The sequence below is a fragment of the Bombus vancouverensis genome, chromosome 2, assembly GCF_051014615.1.
Source record: "Bombus vancouverensis nearcticus chromosome 2, iyBomVanc1_principal, whole genome shotgun sequence".
Lineage (NCBI taxonomy): Eukaryota > Metazoa > Arthropoda > Insecta > Hymenoptera > Apidae > Bombus > Bombus vancouverensis.
Window position 1 is genome coordinate 10,959,333 of NC_134912.1, and position 27,011 is coordinate 10,986,343.

The following is a 27,011-nucleotide window of genomic DNA, read 5'->3' on the forward strand; positions in this document are numbered from 1 at the left end:
AAAAAGACTATGCTCATATTATTGACGTTGCGTGAGATCAGCCGTGTGTCGATCGTCACATCAGCACAGTATAAATATAATATATGTATAAATAATATAAGTATATATTAGTATTTATATGTTGTACATGTGTATGTATTTTCTCTTCCTTATATGTATATTTATAATTTTCTTAATAACATTTTCTTTTTTTTTTTATTTCTTTTATTACGAGAATACAGCAATAACACGTGTATGTACATATGTGGGGGAAAATGAAATTTTCAATAGACTGTTATATACATATGCGTACAGATATAGCTGTTTCCAGAGAATCAAATATCATAGGTGGATTTTCGACTATGAGGAGTGTCTGTGCCTATAATCCATGCGTTGTTCAAGGGTCAACTGTAGTTAACAATGATCAATAATGATAATTTTTCATGGGAAATAGATTTACAACAGTGCGTTGTTGGGTATTTGAATGATGTTTGGTAAAATCTTCCCTTCCATCATGTGGTTTTTCATGTACCTTTGAGTTTGATTTCCTTAGTACAATTTTTATACTTTAGCCGCTAGTAGTTCTAGCGTTAAAGATGCGCAAAGAATTGTAGTAGTCTCGAACTAGAAATTAAAAATAGAAATTACTTTTGTCCCTTTGAATGGTTCTTTTAAATTCTATAGTGTTTAAACAATTATATATATTTGGTGTTATGAGCATTTTTGAATATTATTACATAATTAGTGTAAAACTTTTAATTCTATCAGAGGATGATTCTAGCAAGTATAACGAAAGGGGAAATGAATAATAAATTATAACGAAACACAAGACAAACTGATATACATAGATACATAATACGTGCACGTAATTCCACGTAACAATGAAATATCGAATGAAATATCGAGGAGAAAAGAAGATTTCCATGAAAGGTACAATAATTAGACCACAATGTAACATACCGGAAATTTAAGGCAGGTAATTAGGGGACTTCCGAGCAATGCCACCTAAGTTGATGAAACTGTATTAACGGTAATGCAACTTTTCTTTCCTGCCATTCAGGACCAAAGTAATTCTGGCGCGACAATTCGAGATAGCAGAAGATGCGGTCGCTGAATGCATTTTAATATTAAACGGGTTACTTGCCAAGTATCCCAGAGATTTGCATTGAAACACGCTACTTAGAAGAATGGAAGTCCACTTGATTCGCCTTTTACAGTATTTAAAGCACGAAGACAAAGGCCAAGCCAATTTTGTTTCTCTTCTATTTCGATGTAAGAGTAAGTAACGTCTATGTGTATAAGAGGATCATGTGTTCATAAAGAAAGGAGGGCAAAGAAATGCTAAAATAAAAATAAAGCGAAAGGAAGAATTTAGATCACCTTTTTACCAGTTATACCGTTCGATGGTTTTCTTTCACTTAAGCTTATTGAAATTAGTAATATTAGTTGCCGAGATATCTCATGTGGCTTTGTTTCTTTTTACGCTTTAGAAAAAGCGATAAGATAGTAACAATAAAAAGGAAATTTCATATATAGCATTGGATGTTCAACATTTGACTTTCAATTAGGGACATTCTATGGAATTTCTTTTTCACTAAAGTACTTGAATTCAAATTGATTTTACTAAACGACGATTAAAATTAAAACCGAGTAATGATGAATGTAATTAATAGGCTTAACGATGATTATCGCAGAAGTATCGATCGCTTTCTTATACCAACGATAAAACTTTTATGCTTTCTATACTCTTACAACGTGGCATAAATTTCGTGAAACTGACGAATTTTCAATCAAACGAATCTCTTCAATTAACGAATTATCTTCGTTAATCTATCAAAGCATTCATAAAACATAATAAAAGTATAACAGAAATAATATTCGTGTATTCGAAACTTCGCTCATCAATCAATTCCCTTTCGCTATTCATTCTTTTATACCAGGCATAATTTTTAGGAAAATCTCGTTGCGCGATAAATCACGGTAACAAATTTCTCACTGTGTTTCGAAATTTTTCGTTTCACCATCTCGCGTTCTTCCATGCCTAATTGAATTGTACTCGGTGCTCCTGATATATCTCACGATGAATAGCGATGTTTCACGGCCTATATATTTCTGCGAGTGTTTTCAATTCCGGCACTTTCATGCTTCACGTGGCTGGACAGTGATAGACGATGAAAATACAGGCGTAAAATAGTATCGTATAGTGCGGATGAACAATAAACTACGTTTAATTTATCGATAGAAAGATACGCTCTTCTAATATATCACGCTGGGTATATACTGTCCGGATATTGTTTGGATAATTGTAGGAGCGAGTCTTGACAAACGCGACATTTCCATCGAGTTTCTCGATGATAAGGGAATTTCGATGACACATCATGCCGAGGGAAGTTTCGAGTGATAAATTAACGCGACAGGACGCTTAATCGGACTGTCTTGCGTTCATTGTTCTCCACGATTATCTCGGATGACTATCTCGTGAACACACGATACGACGGTCGTTGACAAATATCGTCTGATTTTCGTGAATCTTATTTTATATACCCTCCTTCTATATCGTTTTGTTTTTTATTATTCGGGTGGAAAGCACCGTTTTGCGGGAAAAGTAGAATACTGCTGATTAACGAGCGAATACAGATTCGTTACACGCTTCGGGCCAAGTCCAATAATAAACGTACCTTCCGGCCAGTTTTCAAACACATGGTGCGCTATGTCCCCCGCAGAGTCGCTCGGACTGAATAGGAACTCTTTTGTCTTACCACTGACAAGAATGAGGCGTAGATTTATCTGCAAACAGAGAAACATAGCTGTTAATACTTCTATGAACTTTTCCAACAAGCGTTGTTCCTGATATTACTCCGAAGTAAATTGTTCGTTAACGTTGTTTAATTCGTTTACAACGTACGACAATGTGAGAGACAATTGGAACAATTATATCGATAATAACGATTTGCGATCGATTCCTGTAAGAATACTTGGAAAAACGGATGGACAGGTTTTAAAAAAATGCCAAATATGAAAATTCACTAAGTATGCAACGATTCAATTTCATATGGATAAACCGATAAAAAACAGACATATATAAGTTACAAAGATAATCAGAACATCTCTGATAAGTATACATACAGCCACGATATTGTTCTTAAGAAAACCAATATCTTTTAGGTTTCTTCATCCGCAATCTTCGATATCCTCGCAACGATCTAATCGAGATTAACAATCCGATAGTAATGAACATATAAAGACAAGTTAGAAAAACTAATAAAAATATCCGTGACGAGTATATGCGATTATCATCGAACATGTATAGATATAATCTATAGAAATTCGCTATAAGAACCTTAACAGCCAAGAATACACATCGCGCAGAGTACACATTTTATTCGCAATAACAAGGGGTCGAAAATCCAACTACGATCGATTCGAACAATTTCATTAATCTGTCAATCGGTTCGTTTGCGAAACACTTGGAGGAACGCGAGTCGCTGTCCAGTTAGCGTTATAAGTACGAGGTCGATTCTTTGCCTCTGGCTGCGATATTGACTTACAAAATGAACCCGGACAAAAGAGTCGGGCGGCGGCTATAGATCATCCGTAGCACCCTTCGTGCTCTACTGCACGAGTACACGTGTCGTAATTCTCGTTCGTTTAAACCCTCCGCCCTTAATCTTCATTTCCCCGCTGCGAACACTTTGAATCGCAAATGTCGCGCCCCGTTCCGTGGCGTATCTCTCTTACTTCGAGGGGTTCGCAACAGAGGCCGCCTCCTCTTTGCTTGGTTTGCCATTGCAAAGACAAAGACAGAAAAGAGAAGAGGAGGCAGAGTACACGCTCGGATAACATTGAAAAACGAAAAGAAGAAAGAAAGCTTGGTCGAGGGGGGAAAGCCGAGGAGGAAAGGGCCACGAGTGGTATTTATGGTTGTTCACGGTACGCATATATGGTTCTTATCTATCTTTGCGTAGGGACACGCGGTATGAAAGGGAATTAGTCCCGGCTCCTCTGTCCTAAACCCTTGAGCCTGACTTTTACGTTACGGTCACGTAGCCGTCGCCTTTAGGCGGTAAACACAGGGAAAAGCGAAATTTTTCTATGGGCGATAAAAGTATGAGTTGACTCCAAGGGTTGTTATGGGTGTTCGGATTTTTTTACTATAGAAGAGAAGATTTATTTTACGCGAGGTCGACGATGTTGCAACTTTTAGTATATAACGGAGACAGCCTGATGTTACGTAAATTTATTTTAGATAAGTTATAGGATGGTTAGGTCGATGCTTCGGCACCGCTGCAAACTATCAATTCTAGTTCTTAGACATGGTTCTTCGCTCAGTTTTCGTTGGATGAGGGATGTCGTCACAGGAATAGATGGACATAAATAACGCAGCCCAGTAATCATTTTTAACGCTACAGTTACTGACCTATAATGCAGTATACTATCTAAAAATATCATAAACTAAGAGGAAAGCGATTTGACATAAAAAAAAGTATTAATGATGTTCTCATGTTTTTTTAAAATCGCCATTTGTTTTATCAAACGTATCTGCGTGCTTTAACATTTATAATGTTCTATAACGCACGAAGCAGAGCACAAAATTTATCTTACGACCAATTTACGCGTTAACGAACCGTTCTAATCCATCCACGAAATTTCCAACGAATAGCTAGGTACTCTTCGTAAAATATCTCACGTTGTTTCTCCCAAAAATCGGCGACAGAGCTTCATTATTCAGACATCGAGGCGATCGAAGATTGCCCTAAAGACTTCAATTGCTCTTTAAGCGCGTCAGCAGCCACGTTTCGTTCGTGCGACCAGTACAATTAAGATAGTATTAATCGTCTGCGTTTCTCTGTCTTCCTCTCTCCCTTTGACCAGTCGACGAATTACGGTCAGCGGCCGTTCTACGGACGCAAATTCAATTACCATCTCGCGCGAAGACCGGCCAACATAAATAATTACCGACGAAGCCAGATCGGCGCGGTCATCCGGGGAAAGAGATAGAAAGAGAGGGAAGGGGGTGCAGCTCGTGACCCATCGCGGTTTCTGCGGTCGCAAGAATCCGCCGCTAACGTTGCTACGACATAAATCATTGTCACCTGGTTGCGAATAATCGCTCGTTGGCACGTGAGCCTTCCACAGCAGTGGCCTTACGACTACGCCCCTGTTCTCCGTACCGCCGAACCTGACGCGGAAAATTTCAAATTTATCGAGGTACGACATTGTACGACTCGTTTAGCAATCATACAGGGTCGACCACATAAATTGAATAAAGAAACGTGATGATGTTGCAAACGGTAGCTAAATAAATGCATAATAATGTAGCGGAAAATGGTTTGTAGATAATTTTGACGAGAACTCGCAGTTTTGAGAACTGATTTATTATAATTCGCTAGAGCGTCCCTTATCCGAGCTAATAGGGGAACAAAATTGTTCGGATAATGGGATTTTCGGATAATAGAACAATCGATTTTCCAATATGAAATTTCGCTTCCTCAAATATAGATTTAGATCAATTGACAGATTCTTTACATTTTTATGGATTTCGTATCTTCTTAAGTGAGTTGAATGTATAGAATTACGTTCTTCTTGTACTTCGAACTATCGAGAATCTTTTTCGAATGCCACGAATGCTTCGACAGGAGAAGGCACGTGTCCATCCGATTAATTTCGATGAATATTTTACAAAATTTCTACTTTATGGTATAGTCAGTAGGTTCTTTATGTATAGAAATGTTACTGACTTAGACTCAGTTTAAACTGCTTAAATATTCAAGTCTGAGTCGTGCCGACTTGTTATCAGAATAGAAAAAAAAAAAAAATTACGGATCGATCGAAAAGCATCGATCTTTGTGCGAACACTGATACATACTCATTGCTTCGACATAACGTTATTTCACCTAACATTCTTTGAACGTTCCCTTTACAATGGCGTTCTTCTGCAATAATACTCCATCGTATTTTATTTTTAGTACTTCTTTTCCTCTACAATGAGTTCTTTTGTGCGCGTACTGTATCGCGTTTTACCGTTCCTGTTACACTTTCCATGTTTCTTACTCAACTGCAGTAATAAGTATTCAATGCAACTCCACTATTTTAAATTGTGCTTTGAAACATGATTTCCATGGAACTCCAGCAGAGTATAATAAAAAGTTAATCGTTGTTTGTATGAAATATAAAAAAAAGAAGGGAAACAATACAAATGATGGACAAGCAAAATATAAACAGATTGCTTATTTATTATAATACTTAGCTTGCTCTTCTCATCGGACGTTACTTTCCACAACATCGTATTGATATCACGTTGATATTGATACGCGATCGATAAAAAACTACTTTCTTTTGTAACGACAATTTGAATTTTAGTTGGAGACGTTCATATTTATTAATTTTTAATGTATATTTAATTGGCCATTCCCAATTTTGATAAACATTCTATACTACTATACTGTTTAACATTATTATTAACAATGAACGAAACATTAAAATTAATTAACACTGTTTCAAATTTTACTCATATATAGAATAATCAATAAACTGTACATAAATACATATACAATTAATAAATTCTACAACTATCGTTATGGATTACTTATGAATCATACGTAATTGTCAATTATATTATTCAATTATTAATTATAATATAAATTTTAGGCACCGTCAAATCTCCCACGAAGAAGCTACATTTACAAATATCCTTCGATCAATAACAAATCACAGATACTCAACGAGATTCTGCAGTCCCGACGGCGCGGCAATGGAAAATTAATCAAGCGCGTGGTAAGTGCTGAATTCAGTCAGAGTCGGCGCGGTCATAAATAGAATTTAATGGTATGCAAAAGTTGGTAGTGGCACGCGCTAATGCCGTTAGTTCGTACTTTATAATTAATTCGTACGAAACGGAAGCTCGGTGGCTAGCGCGACAGATCTCGGACAAATATTTCTAGCGACGCGACGAGTTACTGGAATTCCGAACAAAAGCTCGTCTCCCACGCGACACTTTCAAACACGTGCACCACCTCCGCATCTCTCTTTCACTGTTTTTCTCTTCCTGTTTCAGTCTGTTGTTCCGTGGAACGAAAGCATCACAGGGGTGGATGATAAACTTGGCCGCACCTGTGTGTGAACTCAGCTTAAAGGCGCGCAGAGGGGACCTGTAGTCGACACGGAGAACGCGTCGTTTTAAAGGGGTTGAAGCTGCGAGATTTTTCGGAACGAAGCCGTGGGTGGTGGAAACTTCAAAGGGACTTATTCATGCGGTAGCATTCGATACTCGGTTTTTTACCGTGCACACGGTCGCTAGACGACGGTACCGAGGTAAAGAGAGAGTGCAAGGGAGAAGGAGCGTGTTGTGCTACCTGATGCGTCATCCACGACTCGATGCTTTTAAAAAGCCGTGGGGGGAAAAAAGCTGTTTCAGCTTGACAACACTTTCCGGCCTCCCGGCTCCTCTCTGCGTGGAGAAGTTCAACCGCATGTTCAGTAACAATTAGTTCTCAAAGATAAAACGACTACCTAGGACGGAGGAAGGGTGAAGTGTATCCCACGTGGCGGAGAACGACGTTAAATATGGATGGACGGGTGTAAGTACGTTCTGTTAAGAAAAGGCGAGCAAGCGAGGGCGAACGAGGCTGTAGATTAATAATAAAAATGGGAAATATCGACGAGCACACGGGTAGCCGGTGGTCGTTGTTACGGACGTAGCGCGAAAGGGTGAAACAGGCGCTTCGTTGTACGTATTATGTGTATTTTCATGCGATATACAATAGTTTGGAAAGGAAAATAACCATGTCCAAAGATGTTGGTGTATTTTAAAAGTAGCCGACATATCCAGGAATTTTTATGAACAATTTTTATGAAAAAGCTAATGGTATATTTAATATGTAATCTGTGATAACTGAACTGGGGATGATTATGCATTTATGGGAAATTTAAACGCGCAAAGATGTGCATAATGTAGATATGTAATATGCAAAAGTATATTAAAGGATCTGTTACAATATTCAGAGAATGGAGAGCTCTGTATCTCTAGGTTGCATTTTCTTACTTGTATTCATAGAAGTATGCGTTTGCATAAACCTCTGCAGTAGAATGATAACGAATACTCTCGAAATTAATATTTCTCCGGAAAATTGAAATCAATAGTTTTGATGTAGATATTTCTCGAAAGAGGCCTATAATCAAAATTTAACGAAATTAATGGCTTTGATAATGTACAATTTTAAAATAAAAAAATCTGACTTATCGCGTGTTTCCTCCGTGCGATGTTCAAACAGGGAATGAGCGTTCTGGTAACGCAGTTGGATGGCTCGTAATGTGAGGCTTTGAAAAGTGCCGCTTTAAAAGATGAATGCGTAGCTGCGGCCTTCGTCCTTGTCGTGGCCCTTCTCTTTATTTGCGCGACGAGTTTCGGAGCTTTGAAAGAAAGCCGGAGCGAAGCGTACAACTCGAACCCGACACTCGCGGTACCTTCTCTTTCTTCGCCGTTCTCCTTTGGCTAATTATCGTGACGGGATACAGGAGAATGGCGATTCATTTTCTCTCTTTTTCCACGGAACGAGAGAATAGAGCTTTTTCTGCGGTGTTGTGCATTCGCGTGCAATTGATGGATATCTTTCATTCGCATTCATCGTGAATACGCTGCGTCAAGTGGCTGGAATCGTGAAGCGTATTGAAGAACACGCAAAACATCCATACCGGAGAATAAAATAATTTCTTACGAATTAAATTGCTGTAAAGAAAAATTGTGACTACAGATTTCTCGATTTATAGCTGCGAAACTTTGAAACGTTGCAAAAGGAGAACGACGAAAAGGTGCAACCGGTGTTTATAAAAATTAAGAACTCATTCAGTGATAATTATATCACTTGAAATCATTCTTTAGATCCTATAATTAATCTTAATACGTACGAATCAAGAGTTCTTAAGTATGATAAACCCTAGCTTACTGGTGTATGTTCATTCATACTCCTTAATCCCCCTTTGATATTGTAATACATCTTTATTTAATCGCAACACTTTTCTTCCATCGTCGAAATAAACGTAACAAGACATTTTTTATCTTTAAACGTTAATAAAAAAAAAACAAGATAACAGTTCTTCAGAAAACGGATGTCACGTCAATCGAATAAAATAAAACGATAGTAAATCCGTTCTTTGTCGTAGACATCAGATTGATAGTATCTTAATATAGAAACAAAATGCGGAGGAGATGAAAAAGAAATGATACGAAATAGTAGTAGAAAAATAGTAATTTACGTTATTATGGAATGTTTTCAACGAATTATAGAGGAATCTATTTTAAACCAATTCCAGTACTAATTAAGGGGAGCGACAGCAACAGCTCGCACGTAGCTGTCGTTTGTAATAACAACGTGGCACCAGTCCTGAGGGAACAATCGAACATGGACCATCGATCGTCGCGAGAACTCGTCGACCAGAAACCAGACGCGAGAACACCAATTTGTATTATGCATCGTGTCGTGAGCACCGATTCCGAATGACCGTCCTTGCTGTCGCATGTAACACGGAACCCGGGTCTGTTTGCAGAAGCTGAATTTCGAACCAGGAATCCTAACAATCGAAAACTCGGTCCTGTTTCCTGGTCAGTGTTCAATTGATTACACGAATCTACTATGAAATAGCATTCCCTTCGACGTGGAAAATGATCTTTTTGAGTTTATAAATAGATTGCGTTCATACTAGCTAATAAAATAAAATTAGAAACAGGGAAATTTTTCAATTACGCGTTTAATCATTTCGAGTATATATTTATCGTTGAATATATAACTGTTAAATTATTTCTACAATTTAATTTAGCTCTTTAAATTGATTATTTTATATTTGCAAAAAATATCGTTCGATCGTTTCGCAGTTTTGAGAGATTTTCATTTTCACATGCAATCTCTCTACTTCTGGCGTATTCAGTGTCACATTGGACACAGTAACACAATACGTGCTCTTCTGTAAATTATTCGCACGCATTTCAGCGTGTCAAACGCAACCGATGCCCACTCTATCCATTTCGCGTCGATACGACTTGCGATGCACGAAACACGTATACAGAGAACAGTCTAACGAACTCCAACGAGTTAGTAACGTTTTGTTCACTGTGCAATTTCAGATCGTTTTAAAATTTTCCAAAACCAAATAAATACGTTCTCTCGTCGACAAAAATAGAAACGAAGCAAAACCATTTGAGTTTCGAGTCTCTTGTCTAGTGTACAAAAAGAAAAAAAAATCTATAATGTTCGGCCGATATATTCGGTTCCGCTTTTATCGATAACACGCACGAGGCGTTCGATGGGGCACGACAAACGTGTTACAAACTATCGCATCCCTGGTACGCGACGTGAAATACAGATTTGATGAAAAAAAGGGACGGAAATGAGAGAGATGATTCGAAATAGACAACGGGGCCACGGTAGAAATATTTTTCTGTTGCGAACGTTCTGTAACGAGTGTAACCGATTTTCTTTTTTTCCACGAAGCATTCAGGTTAAACGTTTCGCTACAAGGTGACACGCTTTGCAATATTATTTTCAATGGAATTCCTGCGCACTTTATGCCGCGTCCATACTGATGCACGCTATTAGTTCGCGAATGGATCGTGAAACTGCGTTTGTCGGTAATGCGGAAACTTTTGTAGACAGTAGATTGCAAACCAGTTGATGATCAGCGGATGCCATTCATTCAATGGACGGTACATTAAGGCGCGTGCTCACTAACAAATATGTTCGTGAACAGTATTGGTGAACAGAACTCGTAAAATGCATAAGAACTCTACGTAGTTTGAAACCTACAAAAATATTTTACATCTACTGTCATTGCAGCCATGTCACTGCGCCACAGCAGAAAAATTACTGAAAATTCTCAAAGCGAGAATTGATTGTAATTTTAATAAATAAATAAAAAAAATCTGTTCGCTCTGTTTGTCATTTATTTGCATACTGTTTGTAAACTACAACTTTATTGCGTAGAGCTGACGTAAATTCTTGTTCGCGAACACTTTTTTGATGACGACTTTTTACAGTAGAAATTCGCTACTCTAAACTAGTCGGCGAACAAACACTTTATTATAATTGGGATTTGTATAATAACAGCTCGTGTTCAGATAAGTGAACTCGATTAAGCGAAAGTTCAGTTAATCGGACATTAACTAAAATTTCGTTTCAGTAAATGAAATTCGGATTAATGGATTTCTACTTTGCTTAAATTTGCCATTTATCTGGTTAGTCCATTTGGCGAATGTGCTCCATATTAGAGTAGCATATTAGAGTAGCACATGCGAAAAAGTATCGCGCATTGGTAATCTCATTATTTATGATCTGTTCGCCAGTGAGCACGCGCCTTAAGGTGCTGCCTAGTTCATGATCAATGAGCAAGCTCGCAATCAATTTTGGTCAATGCGAACGCGGCACTAGATGCAAGCGCCGCGATCAGCTTTATTAGGATCAAGGTTGCAAAAATCTAACGGTCCGCTTATCAATGCAGATAAGTTAAGTGTACTCGTTACACAGTTCGAGTGTTAAAGCACTCGTTAAGCGAACGTAACGAACAGAGCACGTGGCCGCGCGCTTCGTTATACCTTTTCTATTTGCTTTCGTGAAAAGCGTTCGTCGCAACAAAAGTAAGACGTAAAATGATACGAGAGAGAGAGAGAGAGAAAATTATGAATTCGTAACTTCTATTATTAGAAATGTTGTCCCCCCTTTCGTGTTTTTGTTATCTATGACATGGTGCTATGCCATTTAATTTTTACTCTTTTTGAAAATTCCCGATTCGTTTTTGTGAATCGAGGTTAAAAGATGTAGTATATCCACTTTGTCATATGTAACTTTTATAACAAATGTTGTATTTTTATTCAAAATAAAGACTCGAGCGAAAAACTTGAACACATTTCAATCTGTATCTCGTATCATTCATTCGTCACTGAATTCGATCATACGAAAACATGAAAGTCCTTGTTCAAATGTTCGCTGTATGGATTATTAGAGCGACAACTGACGTTTATTCTCCTGGTATTTCTTTATTACCTGCCTATCCAGGATGCAGCACTTACGAAAAGTAAAACAAAGAAACGTGCTCAGTTTCACTATCCCTAAGTTTTTGCATCATTCTTGTTAGCAATTAATATACACGATAATAAACAAGGTGAACTGGAAAAAATTTCCTTTCTCCAGCATTTGAAAGTTACTAGCTTACTAGTTTGACAACTATATTATAAAAACCAAGCCGCGATTTACAAAAAATTTAGTAGATTTCCAGTATTATTAATTCAACGTTGAATCATTATCGATAATACCGAGATAAAACGAATGCATTTCGTAAGCGTAACTTCGAAGAGTAAGGATGATTCTGTGTAACTATCGAGCTACACAGGATATGGGTGTAACCGGTTCATTAGGATTACAAAAATTCCCTTTATTCACTGGCAAATGATACTTTGACTCTCGTCGCGCAAAGGATCACCCTATTTAGTCGACCAGACGTAGGCGTAACCTGGCTAGAAGCACGGCTCATATTTCATCATCTTCCTACTTCTCGGTGAAAAAACACCGGTGGTCCGGGGATCGGCTGTAAACTGATACCGATCGCGGCTTTTCTTTTTTTCTCGAATTCACTCGACATCTGTTCAAAGCCACTTTCAAAACAGTCGTTCATCCTTAATGCCTCTCTGGGCTAATTATGGCGTGAAGCATAGTGAATCCATTAAGACGTTCAACCATGAAGCAAATACGCGTGAAATAATCCTTAGCTGAGTTATGGGAGAAAGGATAGCTCCAAACCCACGTGTTACCGGTGTATCGGCGATTAAACTTAGGCCCTTAGCTATTTCTTATTATTAGGAAATTGTTGTCTTTAAAATAGTATACGTCTTAAAATAAAGAATAGAACGTGAGCGAAGCTTTTATTATCGTCTATTCTTAAAATATTTTGTTGTCATATCAATTATTTCCTACTTTACTTTCCATAAGAAAAATAGCAACGATGCTGCTTTTTATCGAGTTAAAAATAGTTAGAAGGTATGGAATTGTGTATCAGAATTCCATAGTGGGCTGAGAATGATTAACTTTCGTGTAGCGAAATTGTAATAGATCCAAGGTAACGAAACTGATTCATGAAACAGCTTCGTTATTTTGGAATTCGTTGCGCGAAGGCTATGGTTTATTATGGTCACGTTAGAGTGGTAAATCTAAGAAATACGTCTTTAAAATTCTAGGTCAGAGAGTTGCACTCGTGCGAAACGTTACAGTGAACAGTGGCTTGGCTTGAAGTGTAAAACGCCAATGCAAGAATCTTGTGTTGGCTACTAGGCGACACTATTTCGCTCGGTAAGTTCAGATATCGTTTTTCATCGTATCTCGCGGACGATGTCACGATGTTGCCATCGTGTTGCTGACACGCTGACATTCAAGGCTCGAGACGTGCTCTCTACTCATCTGACCATTTAGGGTTGACAAGTTGCGGAAAGTGTTTACTGGTTAGTAAAGTTTCGTCAACGATTAGAATGTCGATTCTCTTATGTAAAGGATAACCGTATGATAAAAATGAGATACGTTTAAGACGTTAGGATATCGCTATATTCATAATTTGTATTATATCCTTCTCTTTCAGAATTTAATGTTCATATAAAACTAAAGAGAATAATGCCATTATTCTATTAGAATAACGCCATTATTATTAAAAAGTAATTAAAGAGAATGTATTGGTGCGCTTCATTAAAGATAATTACGGATAGTGTCCGAAGCCACGCAATTTTCAATATGAGCTGCATTGGTTCTACAACCTGCTGACGCAAGTGAATGCGAGCAAAACTACAAGCAGAATAACAAGTAAACTCCCCGTGGTGCTAGTTGATTATGGTCAGTGGATTTTGCTGATCCATGTATGGATCATTTCTATTTGATCATCTTCCTCAAAGCGTGTTATTTGGCTTTCGCTACTTTCACTTCAAAGAGAAAGGTTTGACTTTTCACGTTACAGAAGTATTTAAACGTTAACTCGGCGCGGATCGACAAATTTCCTTTTGAACTTTTACCCGGTGTACTTCATTGGTAACAGGAATAAAATACGTACGAATTTTACAGAGAGTGAAATGCAATAAATCATCACGCTAAAAGTAGAGTAGCTCGTGCTAGATTAATGGCGACTATATTTATAAGGAATGATTTATAATTGTGGTATTTTCAGACAGATTATCAGTCGCGTTTTAGTATATTTTAAAAGTAATGCGTGATTTATAATTAATATCGTAAACAAGATCTCTGTAGATCCTTCAGATTCCCTTCAAGTGAAAACTAAAACAAACGTTTGTAACATAACGAACTGATAATTAATTGTAGTATCTAAAAAGATTATCGTTCGATGATTGCAATAATTATTTACATATAAATTAATCTTTATAGAAGATAGAAATTTGTATTTTCATACTTTTGTGTCAAATATTTCTTCAAATGGACAATCCATTATATTTTTATTAAACTAAATTTTAATAACAGGACGCTGGTATTTCTGTTTTCGAACAGCAAAATACGCTATTTTCACTTTCGAGAATGCAACGATTGAAAATACGATCCAGCTTGGTCTAAGATCAGAATGCATTATCGTTGTTCCACTACAAGTTCCATTATAATGGATCGAGGCGTAAGAAGCAAAATCCAGATGTCAGATATGAGAAACGGAGAATGGAAAACGGGGCTAGAGCTTACGAGAAACTAATCGAGACAGCGTTGTTCCGAAACGTGTTAGATCGGCCAGCGGGAAAAGATTAAAAGCAACAATTTGAATAAGAAGCTTAACGCGACCGGCACAATAGTAATTCCGCGCAATTTACATACTTAAGCGCCGGCTGAAACAGGTCACCGCGTGATTACGTAAATACTCGGCAGAAAGAGGGTGTTTCACGCGGAAACAGGTAACGTGTACCGTTAACAACCTGTACACATAGTGTGGATAGAACAAAGATCCAACAATTTCAATCGGTTTTCGATTAATCGATTTTACCATCGCCGGAAAAAAACAGTGCGAGAAGATAAATACTCGAGTGTATGCGCCTTTCGTAGCAATACGCATTTTATAGTTCTCTAGAGCGAATATAGCTTTAAATATTTAAATATAAGATGATTGTGAATTGAAGATTCATACACTTTTCCCGAGATATAATCGTTGGACAGATTTTTGATTTGTTGAAACCAATGAAGATGTCAAACATGTCCTTTGTACGCTATAAGATATTATAATAAAATTACACACAATTGTTGATTACTTGTAATTATTGCACTGTAACAATTAAGTATTACAAAGATAAAACATGGAACCTGTAAAAAGAAATGTTTCATTAACAAAGTAACATCAAGTACAATTCAGAATATAATAATGACCGTACAAAGGAACCACGCGAAAAGGAACACGATCACAAAGAGAAACATTGGTCGAATGTGACCCGTGTATAAGTAATATATGTACAATAATAACGCACGATGATAAACTAGAGAGAGAGAGAGTAATATGTATTTTCTTTACCCCTGTACAACCTTTTGGTCATCTTTGAAACTCTGCATAGTATTTCGTAATCGCTGTATATGTATACCAAATATCGCGACACTGGTAAAGATGTTGCTCTCAACCGCGGAGAGATTCTACGGGTGGATGGGTCGAGCAAACGACGAACAAAGAAAGAAGAGACAAGTGGCCTAATAGCGAGTAGGAGCTTGTATCGGGGGTGGTTTACCTTGATTTGAGGAGAGCGCGCGTCACAGGGCCGAGGCTACGACGCTACGTCGCACCACGTCGGGATTCCTAAACTGGGTCATTGGGGCATTCGGGTGCAAAACCGGGTGCATTTATGCGCATATGCATACGGCATGACCCAGATTCGGGACGCGGGTGCGCGTGTCCGTGGTCGTCCTTCGCCCGAAACGGACCAGCCCGTCGAAGAAGCTCGTCGAAAAACGCGACCCGGTACCGGTGAATGTGTGTCGATACCTTCGGGATTTCCGAGCACGAGCGGACAGCGAAGCGCGCCGCGCTGCTGTATCATCATCCCTCTGTGCGTTCGATGGAAGAACTGCGGGATGTCCGAGGGGAAAACGGGTCGATGAAGTGTAGAATGATAGGGCATCGTAAAAGAAGTATGTATTTTTTATGTGGAAGTATCCTAGAAATTCTCCTACGAGAACGAGATACGAAATGCGACGTGACAAAACGTGGATTAGGGGCAGACAAAATTGAGCAGTTAAATTATAAACGTCGTTGTCGCGATTTTATTTTCGTATATCGAGATTAATTTTTCTACGATGAAATATTTTGCTACGCTGCTGCAGAAAGAATAATCTAGTTTTCTACGGACTTTCTATTTTTCAGTGAATATGATATTGTGTCCATTTTGGGGAAGGTAATATGATTTGAAACACGTCACAATTTGTTTCTCGTCGCGTTAATTTTTATCAACTCGCTGAATGGATATATAGTTTTGATTTTTAACAATAGCAACATTCACATAGCGAAAATATAGATGCACTTTTCTAATCGACGCCTGACCGCCCTTGACCGTATAAATTCGAACTCAGCGTTACGGGCAAACTTCCTCTTTTCAAATATACATTGCGTGCGGAATTTGTAATACAAACGTGGCTTGATAATTTATAAAATAATAACTTGATCTCGATGAGAGATCTACGAAATTTTAAAGTATACTTCATTTTAATTCGTATTTTGTAGTTAATTTAACAAACGTTATCAGTGACATTTATTAAATAAGATATAGAACGTGACTTAAATGAAAGATAATATTAGACATATAAAACAAAAGAATAAAAGACCACAAAATTAATCGGTCCAATTTAAATCTAATCCCAATTATACTCAATAACCCAACCTAAGATAATCGTCCATAATCTAACAACGCCGATCCTGATAAAGTATCCTGTATCTCTCTTTAATAACCAATGCTAACTTTGAAACAGCCAGTACGGTCAAGTTTTCGCGGAAGCTAGGTTTTCCGTAGCTTAGCTACAGTCGTATGACGTCAATGCGCGCCTTGCTTAATAAATGAGAGGCGGCAGCGCCTCCGCTGTCGAATGCAATTATAATTTCATACGACATTCGTTCGAGTGTTACGTTTTTTTCACTCTTTCTTCCTTTCTTCCTTCTTTTTTTTCCCCATCGTCATCGTTGTTACCGTACCGTTGCCTCGTTGCTGTTGCCGTTGCTGTCGCGTTCACGTTATTATATTCCCCTCTAGCGAGCGCGTCGTGAGAAACGTTAACGCGCGAAATAAAAAAGAGAAAAAAAAAAGAGAAAAAAAGACGGAATCTCGCTCTGCTGACTTAAAACGCAGGCGAATTATCGCGAGCGGAATTTTTCTGAAATTGTTATTAGAGGCAAGAAAGTATATAGCATCCTGGGAACGGGGTTTTCGGCCTGACCGAAGTGGGAGGCTTTATCGATTGAGAGCCTCGCTGGAAGTTATTGCCGAGGACCTTGTGCTACGTCACAGCTGGAGGCTTTGTTGACGTAACTCGAGAAAAGGAATCCTTTTATTGGGATCTAGAATTCCACTCTCGTTTCTGTTGAAGTAGACGAGTAGTCGAGCTAGGACTTTCTTGATTTTCGAATGCTTTCTCGCTTTAGACGGTATTAGAATACAAAGAGGCTGTTTCCTTCTCTCTTCCACCTTAACCGGGTCATCTTTCAACCAGACGTTTCTATAACGGCGACATCGAAATATGTATTTCGATAGATCGTTTTTTATTAAGTCACGGAAAACGCGATTAGGATTTTCCAGATCTCTAGACTAAGATCTTCAAACATGTTGGAGAAAATATAGAGATACACCAAAGAGGACAAGCATTCGGGCAACGCGAAATATTTGTTTCGCGAACTAGTTTTATCTTATTCATAAAGTGATTTACGACGGGTGTATGAATATTTTATTTTATTTTTCTATTTCTGTTGCTTATCATCTTGCAACATCGACGCGCGTTTTAATTGAAGACGTAGGTATCAGTGAAGTAAATAACAAATTCTATTACTATGCCTTGTTATTGCGATATATTATAATCTATCGTGATTTATACTCCGCGTGAATATGTATAACTTCGATATACATAACGTGTACGCACTGGATTATGAGAGCACTGGAAATGTAGGAACAATAAAATAAAAGTTCGTACGAGCACATATACGCTGCTTGACCTTATTTCCCAGTACTCATTTTTGTGTTTTAATAACCTTTTCAAAAGCAGACTACGCTGACTGGATATATCGTTCGTAATTCTGATTAATCTCATGTTACATCCTAGCTCTCTGTACGATTATAAAACGAACAGTTAGTGTATTTTGAGAATTTGCACGTGCCATGTGACGTGTACATTCAAATAAAGATAAAATAAGAACAAAATCAAAACTTTCAGAATTTGCAAGTATCATGAAGACTTAGTCAGGTTTTAACTAAGACTTTGATAATTCAGATTTATCGTCGTCTTTTTCTGATCCAATTCCAAAAGCAAGGAACCAGAGTTTCAAAAATTCAGTTCCATCTTTGTAACATTTATAGCACGTTCATTCCCATATAAAATGAAGAAATCAAAAGTTCAAGAATTCAGGACTATCGTTATCGTAGTATACTCGTTTTTGTGTTAAACGAGGGAAGCGAAGTTTCAACCAGGTTTATCATTATTAAAATATATACATTGTCATATAAAACCGAAACTTCAACAACTCGTATCTATCCTTATTTTGTATTATTAACACGTTGCAATCGGATGTCGCCACAGTGGTAGCATTTAAAATTTGTTTCCAAAGTAGAATGGCGCGGTAAATATTTATTAACCCAAACTTGTTTCGACTAGTTGGTAGTGCTATCAAAAAAGTATAGCGACCACAAAAGCACGTCACATGTCAACCCTCCGCTGGCAATATGGGTTTTTATTAATGTGGTCTGTATAACGGGTCTCTCGTTCCCTGGCCTGATTTCTTATTGTCTTAGGCTTTAAACAAATGTGAAAAAATGCTGAGGTACTTATTATAGTCCCTAATCTGCTATAAAAATGATACTTTCGCCGAATGTTTAAGCTTTTTCGTAATGGAAATAAAAATTTGACGGAAAGTTGTAAAAAAGAAAAGGTAATTTGTTTGCAAGTACACAGCTTTGCAATAAAAAATACTAAAAAGTGTTATTGCAGGGTTTCATTCATAACGTATAACTATGATCTTCTGAACAAAAATATAAAGAAATTATAATTAGAAAAGTAAGAAAAAGTACAGTTCGATGGTATATTATATGCGTTATACTAGAAAAGTATAACTATTTTGAAACCTAAATTTTCGCCATCCTCGGCTGGGTTATTTGTTATTAGAAAATATTTTCGAAAATAAATCTCAAAATGATTTATAAAAGATCTTAAGAAGTCATTTATTAAAATTCTAAACGTTACAAAATACGTAAAATGAATATTTATAACGTTTTTCGCAATAGTGTCACCAAAATATTGACGTGGGCGGTAATACGGGTCGCCAAAGGCACGAGATAAACGAGATAAACGGTATTTGGCCAGTCAAAGCCTCGTAGATGCGAGTCTTTTTCAGTGGGCAAACCACGGAGTCTGATACGCAGTTATTTATTTGAATTTAACATTGAAAATTTCGCCTGGAACTCTGCGTCCCATTATTACCGATGCAAAATTAATTATTGCAGTTTTTCCTCCACGATATGAAACGCGAAGGCACGTGAAACTCCTTCGGAAAAAGTGCGTGGCGCGTTGATCAGCCTCTGATCTCTCATTTTCCTTGCGCTGCGGAGGCGCCACAGAAGACTGTCGCGCAAACGCGTTACCGCGTCCCTGTTTCTCTCGCATGTGCGTTTCCCAAGATGGGTCAACGAGATATCAGGAATTATTCAGACGAAAGTCGCCAGGAGTGAAACGTGGTTGGGCTCGGTCGGCCAGCGACCAGAGATAACACCGACACACTTCCGCAAGGAACGAAATATCCCAACAGTTTGTTGTTCCCTGGTCGGATATCTCGTCCGGCGTCTTTACTGCTGCGCAGGGATGCATCGGCGCGTCGCTTTTTATTGCGGTCACGCTCTTTTACGAGATGCGAGTCAAAACTATGCGATGAATGCGTTTTCTTTCTTTTTCCTTTCTTTGGTTATTTGGTTATTTTTTGTAGGAGTAACGAGGTTGGAAATGCAGATTATAGCTCGGTTACCTTGGAAGAGTTTCTTAATTTTGGAAAAATTAACGCAACTTGACGCTTGGGCTGGATCTTTTACGAGCTGAAGTTCTTAAAATTTGTATTACTATCCTGGCCATCAAATATTTCCAATATTATTATAATTTTATTTTCGAAATTCAGCGTGGATCTAGTTGTTTACACGTTGGTGAATGTGTTAATTATCTCATGAGAATTCGGCGCTAACAGTACATGTGTACATATCTATTAGCGAATTAATTATTTACTAGAAATAAGTAATAATTATTAAACGATACTCTTGAAGTTTCCAAGAACTGAATAAGTAATTCTGTTCTCTCGTGTGTCAACGTACCATGTAGATGATTGAGAATGTAAACTGAATAATTTCAATTGGCCGTAATTGTGCAAAGAATTTTTAAGATACATTTTTTTAAACCACAAATTATCATAACGAAATTAATTCTGATGAATCGAAGGGTAGGAAGAATATCAGGATTGGCTGGATCAAGAAAATGAGCACGATGATGAGGCACTATGCTGGAATTTCGACTGATGAACTTTCTTAAACTAGCCGACTCGTATACGCTTCTTTGTTCTGTCAAGAAGATCGTGATTCACAACGAATCATGATTTCAACATGGTTGTGTTACCAAGATACAATGAATCAACAATACAAGAGTCAATTCATGTATCGAATATGCAACGAGTCATCGAGAACTGATCGTCGGCTTTACAAGGGAAAAAATATCGTAATATGGAATAATACCTCGCTAATGGTTGGTCGTTTATCACGTTATGCCACTGTTTCATTGATAATTCAATATCGAAATGTCAAACAATTTTATGAATCAAAATTGACGTGTTTGTTTATGAAAATGTAAATATGTTCTTTTTAAAAAAAATATCTGTAAGACCTACGCGCACATCGCGTCATGAGAAAGAACTATAAAAATATTGCAACTGTGTTACAAATCTAAAAAAACTACTTTCTCAGCCATCTTATTATAAACCTAATGTTATTAGCAAAATTTCACAAGTTAAAAGTTACAAGGAATTCAAAGAAATACCGTAACTAGTATTCCTTATTTTATTAGTAGATCTTATTAATAAATATCTTTGCATAACATTAACAAGATTGTTAATAATGAAATTGAATTTTACAAGTAAATTTTACAAACTATAAGTCGTCTATTTATTTTTTACCCTAAAATTCTAAAAGACTATATCTATAAACCTGTAACTTCTATTTTAATAACTTCTACAAAAATAATTATTATTAATATATTTAATTTTAAAAGAATTTTCTCGCTAATGTCTAGACTTCGCAGTATCGGCGAAGAACTTTTCAACTCGCAGAGAGAAGCCTCATTGCTCTCGAGGCCAAGAATAAGGAATTCATTTTCGACGTCGAAGGAAGGATAGTAGTAGCCACTTTGACGTAATTTTAACGAGGCGAAGATTTTCGCATGGCACCACTTGTTAGCGACGCACAAAGTACGCCGCTTTTAATCGCAGTCGCTATAGCTGATTCCAAACTGTAATTGGATTGTGAAACTGCGAAACGGAAGCGCCTTTACACGATCGTTTAAAAAGCGGCGACTTTGAACGAAGAGTTTGTACAAGCAGCTTTCTGATTTTGTAATGGTAAATTTTAATGAACAGTAATAAGATAATGCATAAAATAATAAGATAAAGAGAGTACAAAGTAATACGTACGAAAGCAAGGAAATTAATGAAAGAAGGAATACGTGAGAATATTCGTGGTAACGCGGACAAGCCACTTGATGCACGTGTATATTAATTTAACGACTGATTTTAATAATTGAAAACGAAAATAACTCGTTCAGCTCGAAGATATAAATAAATCTTTTAAAAGTAGCCGATAACTTGTTAAAATTTTGTAGATACCAAAGTTATACGTAATTATTAAGGCGAACAATATTTTAATATCATGGTGAATAATTGACAAAATGTTCAAGTTTTCGTGGATACCAACGACGTAACTATTGGCTCGAGTAGCAATATTCTAATATTACGACGAAGAATTTAAAAAGTTTCTAGCAGAACTAAATAAAAGTAGAATTTTGATAACACGAGATTGATCGACGAAAGACATTGATTTTTAAAACTACTTGCTTGCGAAAGATAGGAAATTTGATTTATCGCCTTCTTTCTCTATAATCTCCATACGAATAATATATCCATCATAGATTTAAAGGCTTCTTTTTCAGAAATCTCCTCCATTACTTTCACATCCTAACTACATTCTAAAGTATACTAAAATATAGATAGCAATAAAAATGCAGAAAGAAACGTTGGTATATACCGGATATAAAAAGGCTGCGGATGACGAATCAATTTTCCGTCACTAAAGTCGAGACAGTCGTTCTAACTGAAATCGCGTCAGTTCAACGAAATAAATCCGGCGGAGAAATCCGCGTCGATTTTATCGCCACCATTCCGTCCCTGAAAATTAATAACGAACGTAACGGACACGGTTATTCCGGTGAACGGTAAAAATAGTCGGATCTAATAAAGTAACACGGTACGTATTCACAGGGTGATATGGTGATGGCCGGTAGATAAGCGAAGGAGGGACAATGGGATCCAACGTGGAAATGAATGATAGCGTGCTCGCGATATCTCGGCCAATATTTCACGCGATATCGTCATATTTTTTAAGGAGATCACTTTCCCTCTATCTATCTATTTTATTATTTTCTCATTCGAAATCCTCGAAGAATAATATCCGTGGGTTATTAAACGCGGCTAAATGGAGCATCACGAAAAATATAATCGTACGCAGAACGATGTTCAACGTGTTATTATCCGAGAGAAGAGGATGGTAAAAATGGAAATCCTTTCAACGTGTCGCGATAAAGCTGATTTATCCGTGCACAATGGCACATTATTTGCAGATACGCGGCACAGAGATAATGGCGATATAAACAAAGACGAATTAATGATCCGTGAAGCCCGATACTTGCAACCTTGCTTCTTGATTATCTTCATAAGTCTCGTACAACGATCGTCATGCATGCTAATTACCGTACGGCAGTATGCTTTATTACAATTAACAGGCATTATGAGCTCGATTATACCATCTATTTCGTCAACGTTGTTAGGCGCCTATGAGGTACCAGGATCGTTTAGTTTCTTTCACCGAGTTTCTAAGTCCAAGTTTCTAAATGCAGTTGAGAGCGTTCGAATCTAAATTTAAATCCAGATTTGTATTCATAACCTTCGTATAACCATTGTAATCGAATAATTAAACAGATTATGGAGCCAGCGGTAGTAAAATATTACGCGGATACTTGCAATTTCCTTTCATAATCGACTGGCTGTTTAAGAAACTATATATAAAATTCTAACGCAATGAACGAAAAAAAGAAATATGTAGAAAGCGATACATCGCGTTGTCCATCAAACTTGCGCATTTTTACACATTCGAATTTCCCATAGATGCGTGAACATGCGTAATCTGCTGTTAGGAAATCTGCAACTAACACAGTAGTATCCAACCGAATGTGCTCGTACGTTGATAAGAAATCCCACTTTTAAAGCTATGATTTCATATTTTCCTTCGATTTTCTCTATTTATTTCAACACGTAACCTAACAACGAACGTCACACATACACATGCACGTATCTCGCAGCTACAGTTGCAATTTCGCTCTCCTTGCAGTACTCCTTGGCTTTATATATTTATTTCGAGATTCAGCCGAATCCAATCTAAACGCCATCATGCACACTCGAAACCACTCCAGTCAGAGAAGTATTAAAAGCAGGAAGTTACTTTGCCGCGATTTCGCGCGAATTTGCGCGAGAATTCACCGGCATCCGTTACAGCCTCGAATCGTTCCACGAAATGGTAGCAATCCGGTGAACTATCCCAACGTGCACCGAACACTAGAAAACTCGTGGAGAATCCTCTGTTGAACACTCGGCGAAATTCTCTCTCTCTCTCTCTCTCTCTCTCTCCCTTTCTTTCTCTTTCTCTATCTCTGTTCGCCCTTCGTTCTTACATCCTGGTCGAACGATCGAGGGAAGAGTCAATGGCAGCGCATTGTTGCGGTGATCGTGTTCACGGAAAGGATACGGCGCGAACACAATGCGTGCCTGCGGCGAGAAGGCAAAACGCAAAAAGGAACGGCAAGAAAAAAGAAAAAGAAAAAAAATAAGCGACTGGCGTGGTGGAGGCTTTCGTAGAAATTACGGCGAAGCGCCGGTCAAGATAACAACCGGCCATTGTTCGTGGAAGTTACACTTCTTCTTTAGGGTGGCTCGCAACGGCTTCCTCACGGGTCTTCTTTCAGACTTCGCCGTGAATACCAGGCGCCAAGTAATCGACGCGTCGCCATCGGAACTGATCGACGCGACGACGCGACGTGACATAGTTTTAACGAAGGGTAGGAAGGAATTACATTGGATTTATTGAGATTGTACCGGATCGACTGTAGGGATTTTATTTCCACTGGTGCAAAAGTTTATTGCTCGCTCCTATAGGTAGCGGATTTCTAGAAGATTCTTTTTATCTCCATACGGATCTATCGCAAAAATTTTAGAAATACGTTTGTTTATCGTTGGTAATTTATCACCGAGTAGCTACTTTTCTTTGTAAGAATTTTGTATAAAAAAACCTGGAACAGGCGTATTGTCTTATCCGACGTGTTATCTTATATTAAGAGGCTTTATCTACATATCTGCAGCAAAAGTCTGCTTATTTACTGCTAAGTAGCACCTTTTTTACAAGAATTTCACAAGAATTATCTTGGTACGGATCTATTTTACGCATTTTATATTCGCATCTGGTGTAAAAGTCTGCTCATTCACTGCCTAGTAAGCAATATTTTGACAAGAATTTCGTAAAAAATATCTTGCTATAGATCTACTGTAGAGATTTCTTTTTCCACGTTTGTTGTAAACGTTTGCTCGCTATCAGCCAGTATCTTACAAGAATTTTGCAAATGATCCTGGCACAGATCTGTTGCAAAAATTTCATCCTCGCATCTGGTGCAAAAGTTCTTTACGCGGCGACTTATATTTAAAATTTATTTATTTCTATTTTTAGTTCAGTCGAATGGATGTAAATCATCCCTCGTTCAAGTGACTTCAATTCATATATTCAGCATTATGCGAAGTTGAAAATGTTCCCTTTGAAATACTATGACTGAGTATTTTTCTTTTTTTCCGTTCGATATACTTGTAAAGAAAGGTTCATTAAAGACTGAAATAGGTCACACTATATACATACATGCAGGCGTTGTGGTCTCTAACATATATATAGTACTCCCTTGTTGAGGTAGAAGTAACATACTGGGGCAATTGTACTATACTTTTTTTTTTTAACGATGATACGCTCCTATGTTTCATAATACCGGCAAGCTTTTATCATGCTCGTACAAAACGAAACTATTACACAGCGCGGCTCTCTTTTTCTTTGGTGTTCATTTTTTCACGCGCTGTTCTTTCACGAACGATGACAACTCTGTAGAATTAAATATATAGGTTACCTTGGAACAAAGAATTCGAGAAAATAAAAATCCAGATAAAACGGTAAGTTTCCGTAGAATTATCGCATTTAGAAAATGTTTTCGCAGATAATTAGCATAAGAAACCGTTTTTCAGACAGTAATGATCGTATGCGTATTTTCTCATTAAAGCGTAACGAACTATTAGTCAATTAGGGAGTGGGGAACAAAAAAGGTAGAATAAAAAAGATTATACGTTCGCCATGCTGAAAAAAAATTCCCAACCATAAATAATTTCAACTAAGATTATACCAAATACGTCGAATTCCGTATTTAAATACGCTAATGAACTCAATAAGCTCAGCGAATGTAAGAGAACCGCACCGTAGCCAGTTTCAAGAAAATCACATAAAATTAGCCAAGCCAGATCACAACCGTAGCTCCAAGAAGACTATTTTAATACACTGCCAACTATTTGAATGCATCTCTCACTTTCTATCCGAATATTCATGACAAACGGTGTTTCAATCTTCTATTTCATCCAAATTTGATGTCATCTTAATTCCATTCCAATATTATCGATTGAATCTGATACGCTTTATTTCCCAATTTCATATTGTGCATTTCGATCTAAAAACCTTTTTCTAAGATTTCTCCATGGTTAAGTAACAGGCATCGTTAAGGATACAGGATACGTTAAATAACAAATATACTCGTTTTCATCCTATGAACTAACTAGTTCTAGCAGTTGCTAAAGCTGCAATCAACTATCGCCAGGCAAGCAACGAGTTCAAGATGCACTCGCATGTAGCTTAGAGATTTCAAGCGAATCGTTATATCAGATCGATGGCGAGTGTATCTGATGTTTCTCGGAATCCCGCAAAGCGGGCTTAGCTAACTGAGGGGTCATCAACGACTAACGTCGGGCAAAGAAACAAAAAGGGGACGGGATACAGACTGAACGCAAAGCGTAGGTATGCGAAAGCAGTGAAAGAGGCGGGACAAAAAGAGCAGCGAGCAATCAACGTGAACCATGAACAAATGTTTTCGTGGAGATTATCCCAGGAAACGAAGCTGAGTTGGCGACCAGGTCAGATTTTCAGCGACTCGAGTTACGTTCTCCGCACGGCTGCTTTCCACGAAACGGCCAGTAACACCTGGCTGAACAAACCAAACCCGTATCCTTTTCAAAAATCCCAGTTTCAGATGCATCAGAATAGAATATAGTTAGATCGGTACAGCCTAGAGTAGTGTATGGACGTGGAATTGTCGTTTCCAGCGTGAAACGACAGCAAGCTAACTGCATTAGAGTCGTTTCTATTCAGCGACAGAATTTTTCCTCTCGTGTTCCGCCTGCAATTCCACCGT

General features: G+C 37.7%; 1 protein-coding gene across 1 annotated transcript in view; it reads right to left on the reverse strand.

Moving 5' to 3' along the window:
- The window catches only part of UBL3 (ubiquitin like 3), a 112,322-nt gene that overhangs the window by 10,428 nt on the left and 74,883 nt on the right, over nt 1-27,011 (reverse strand). The window contains exon 2 of the mRNA XM_033345474.2: nt 2,658-2,766. Coding sequence (XP_033201365.1) covers nt 2,658-2,766 — 109 coding nt within the window. The remainder of the gene's footprint in view (nt 1-2,657; nt 2,767-27,011) is intronic.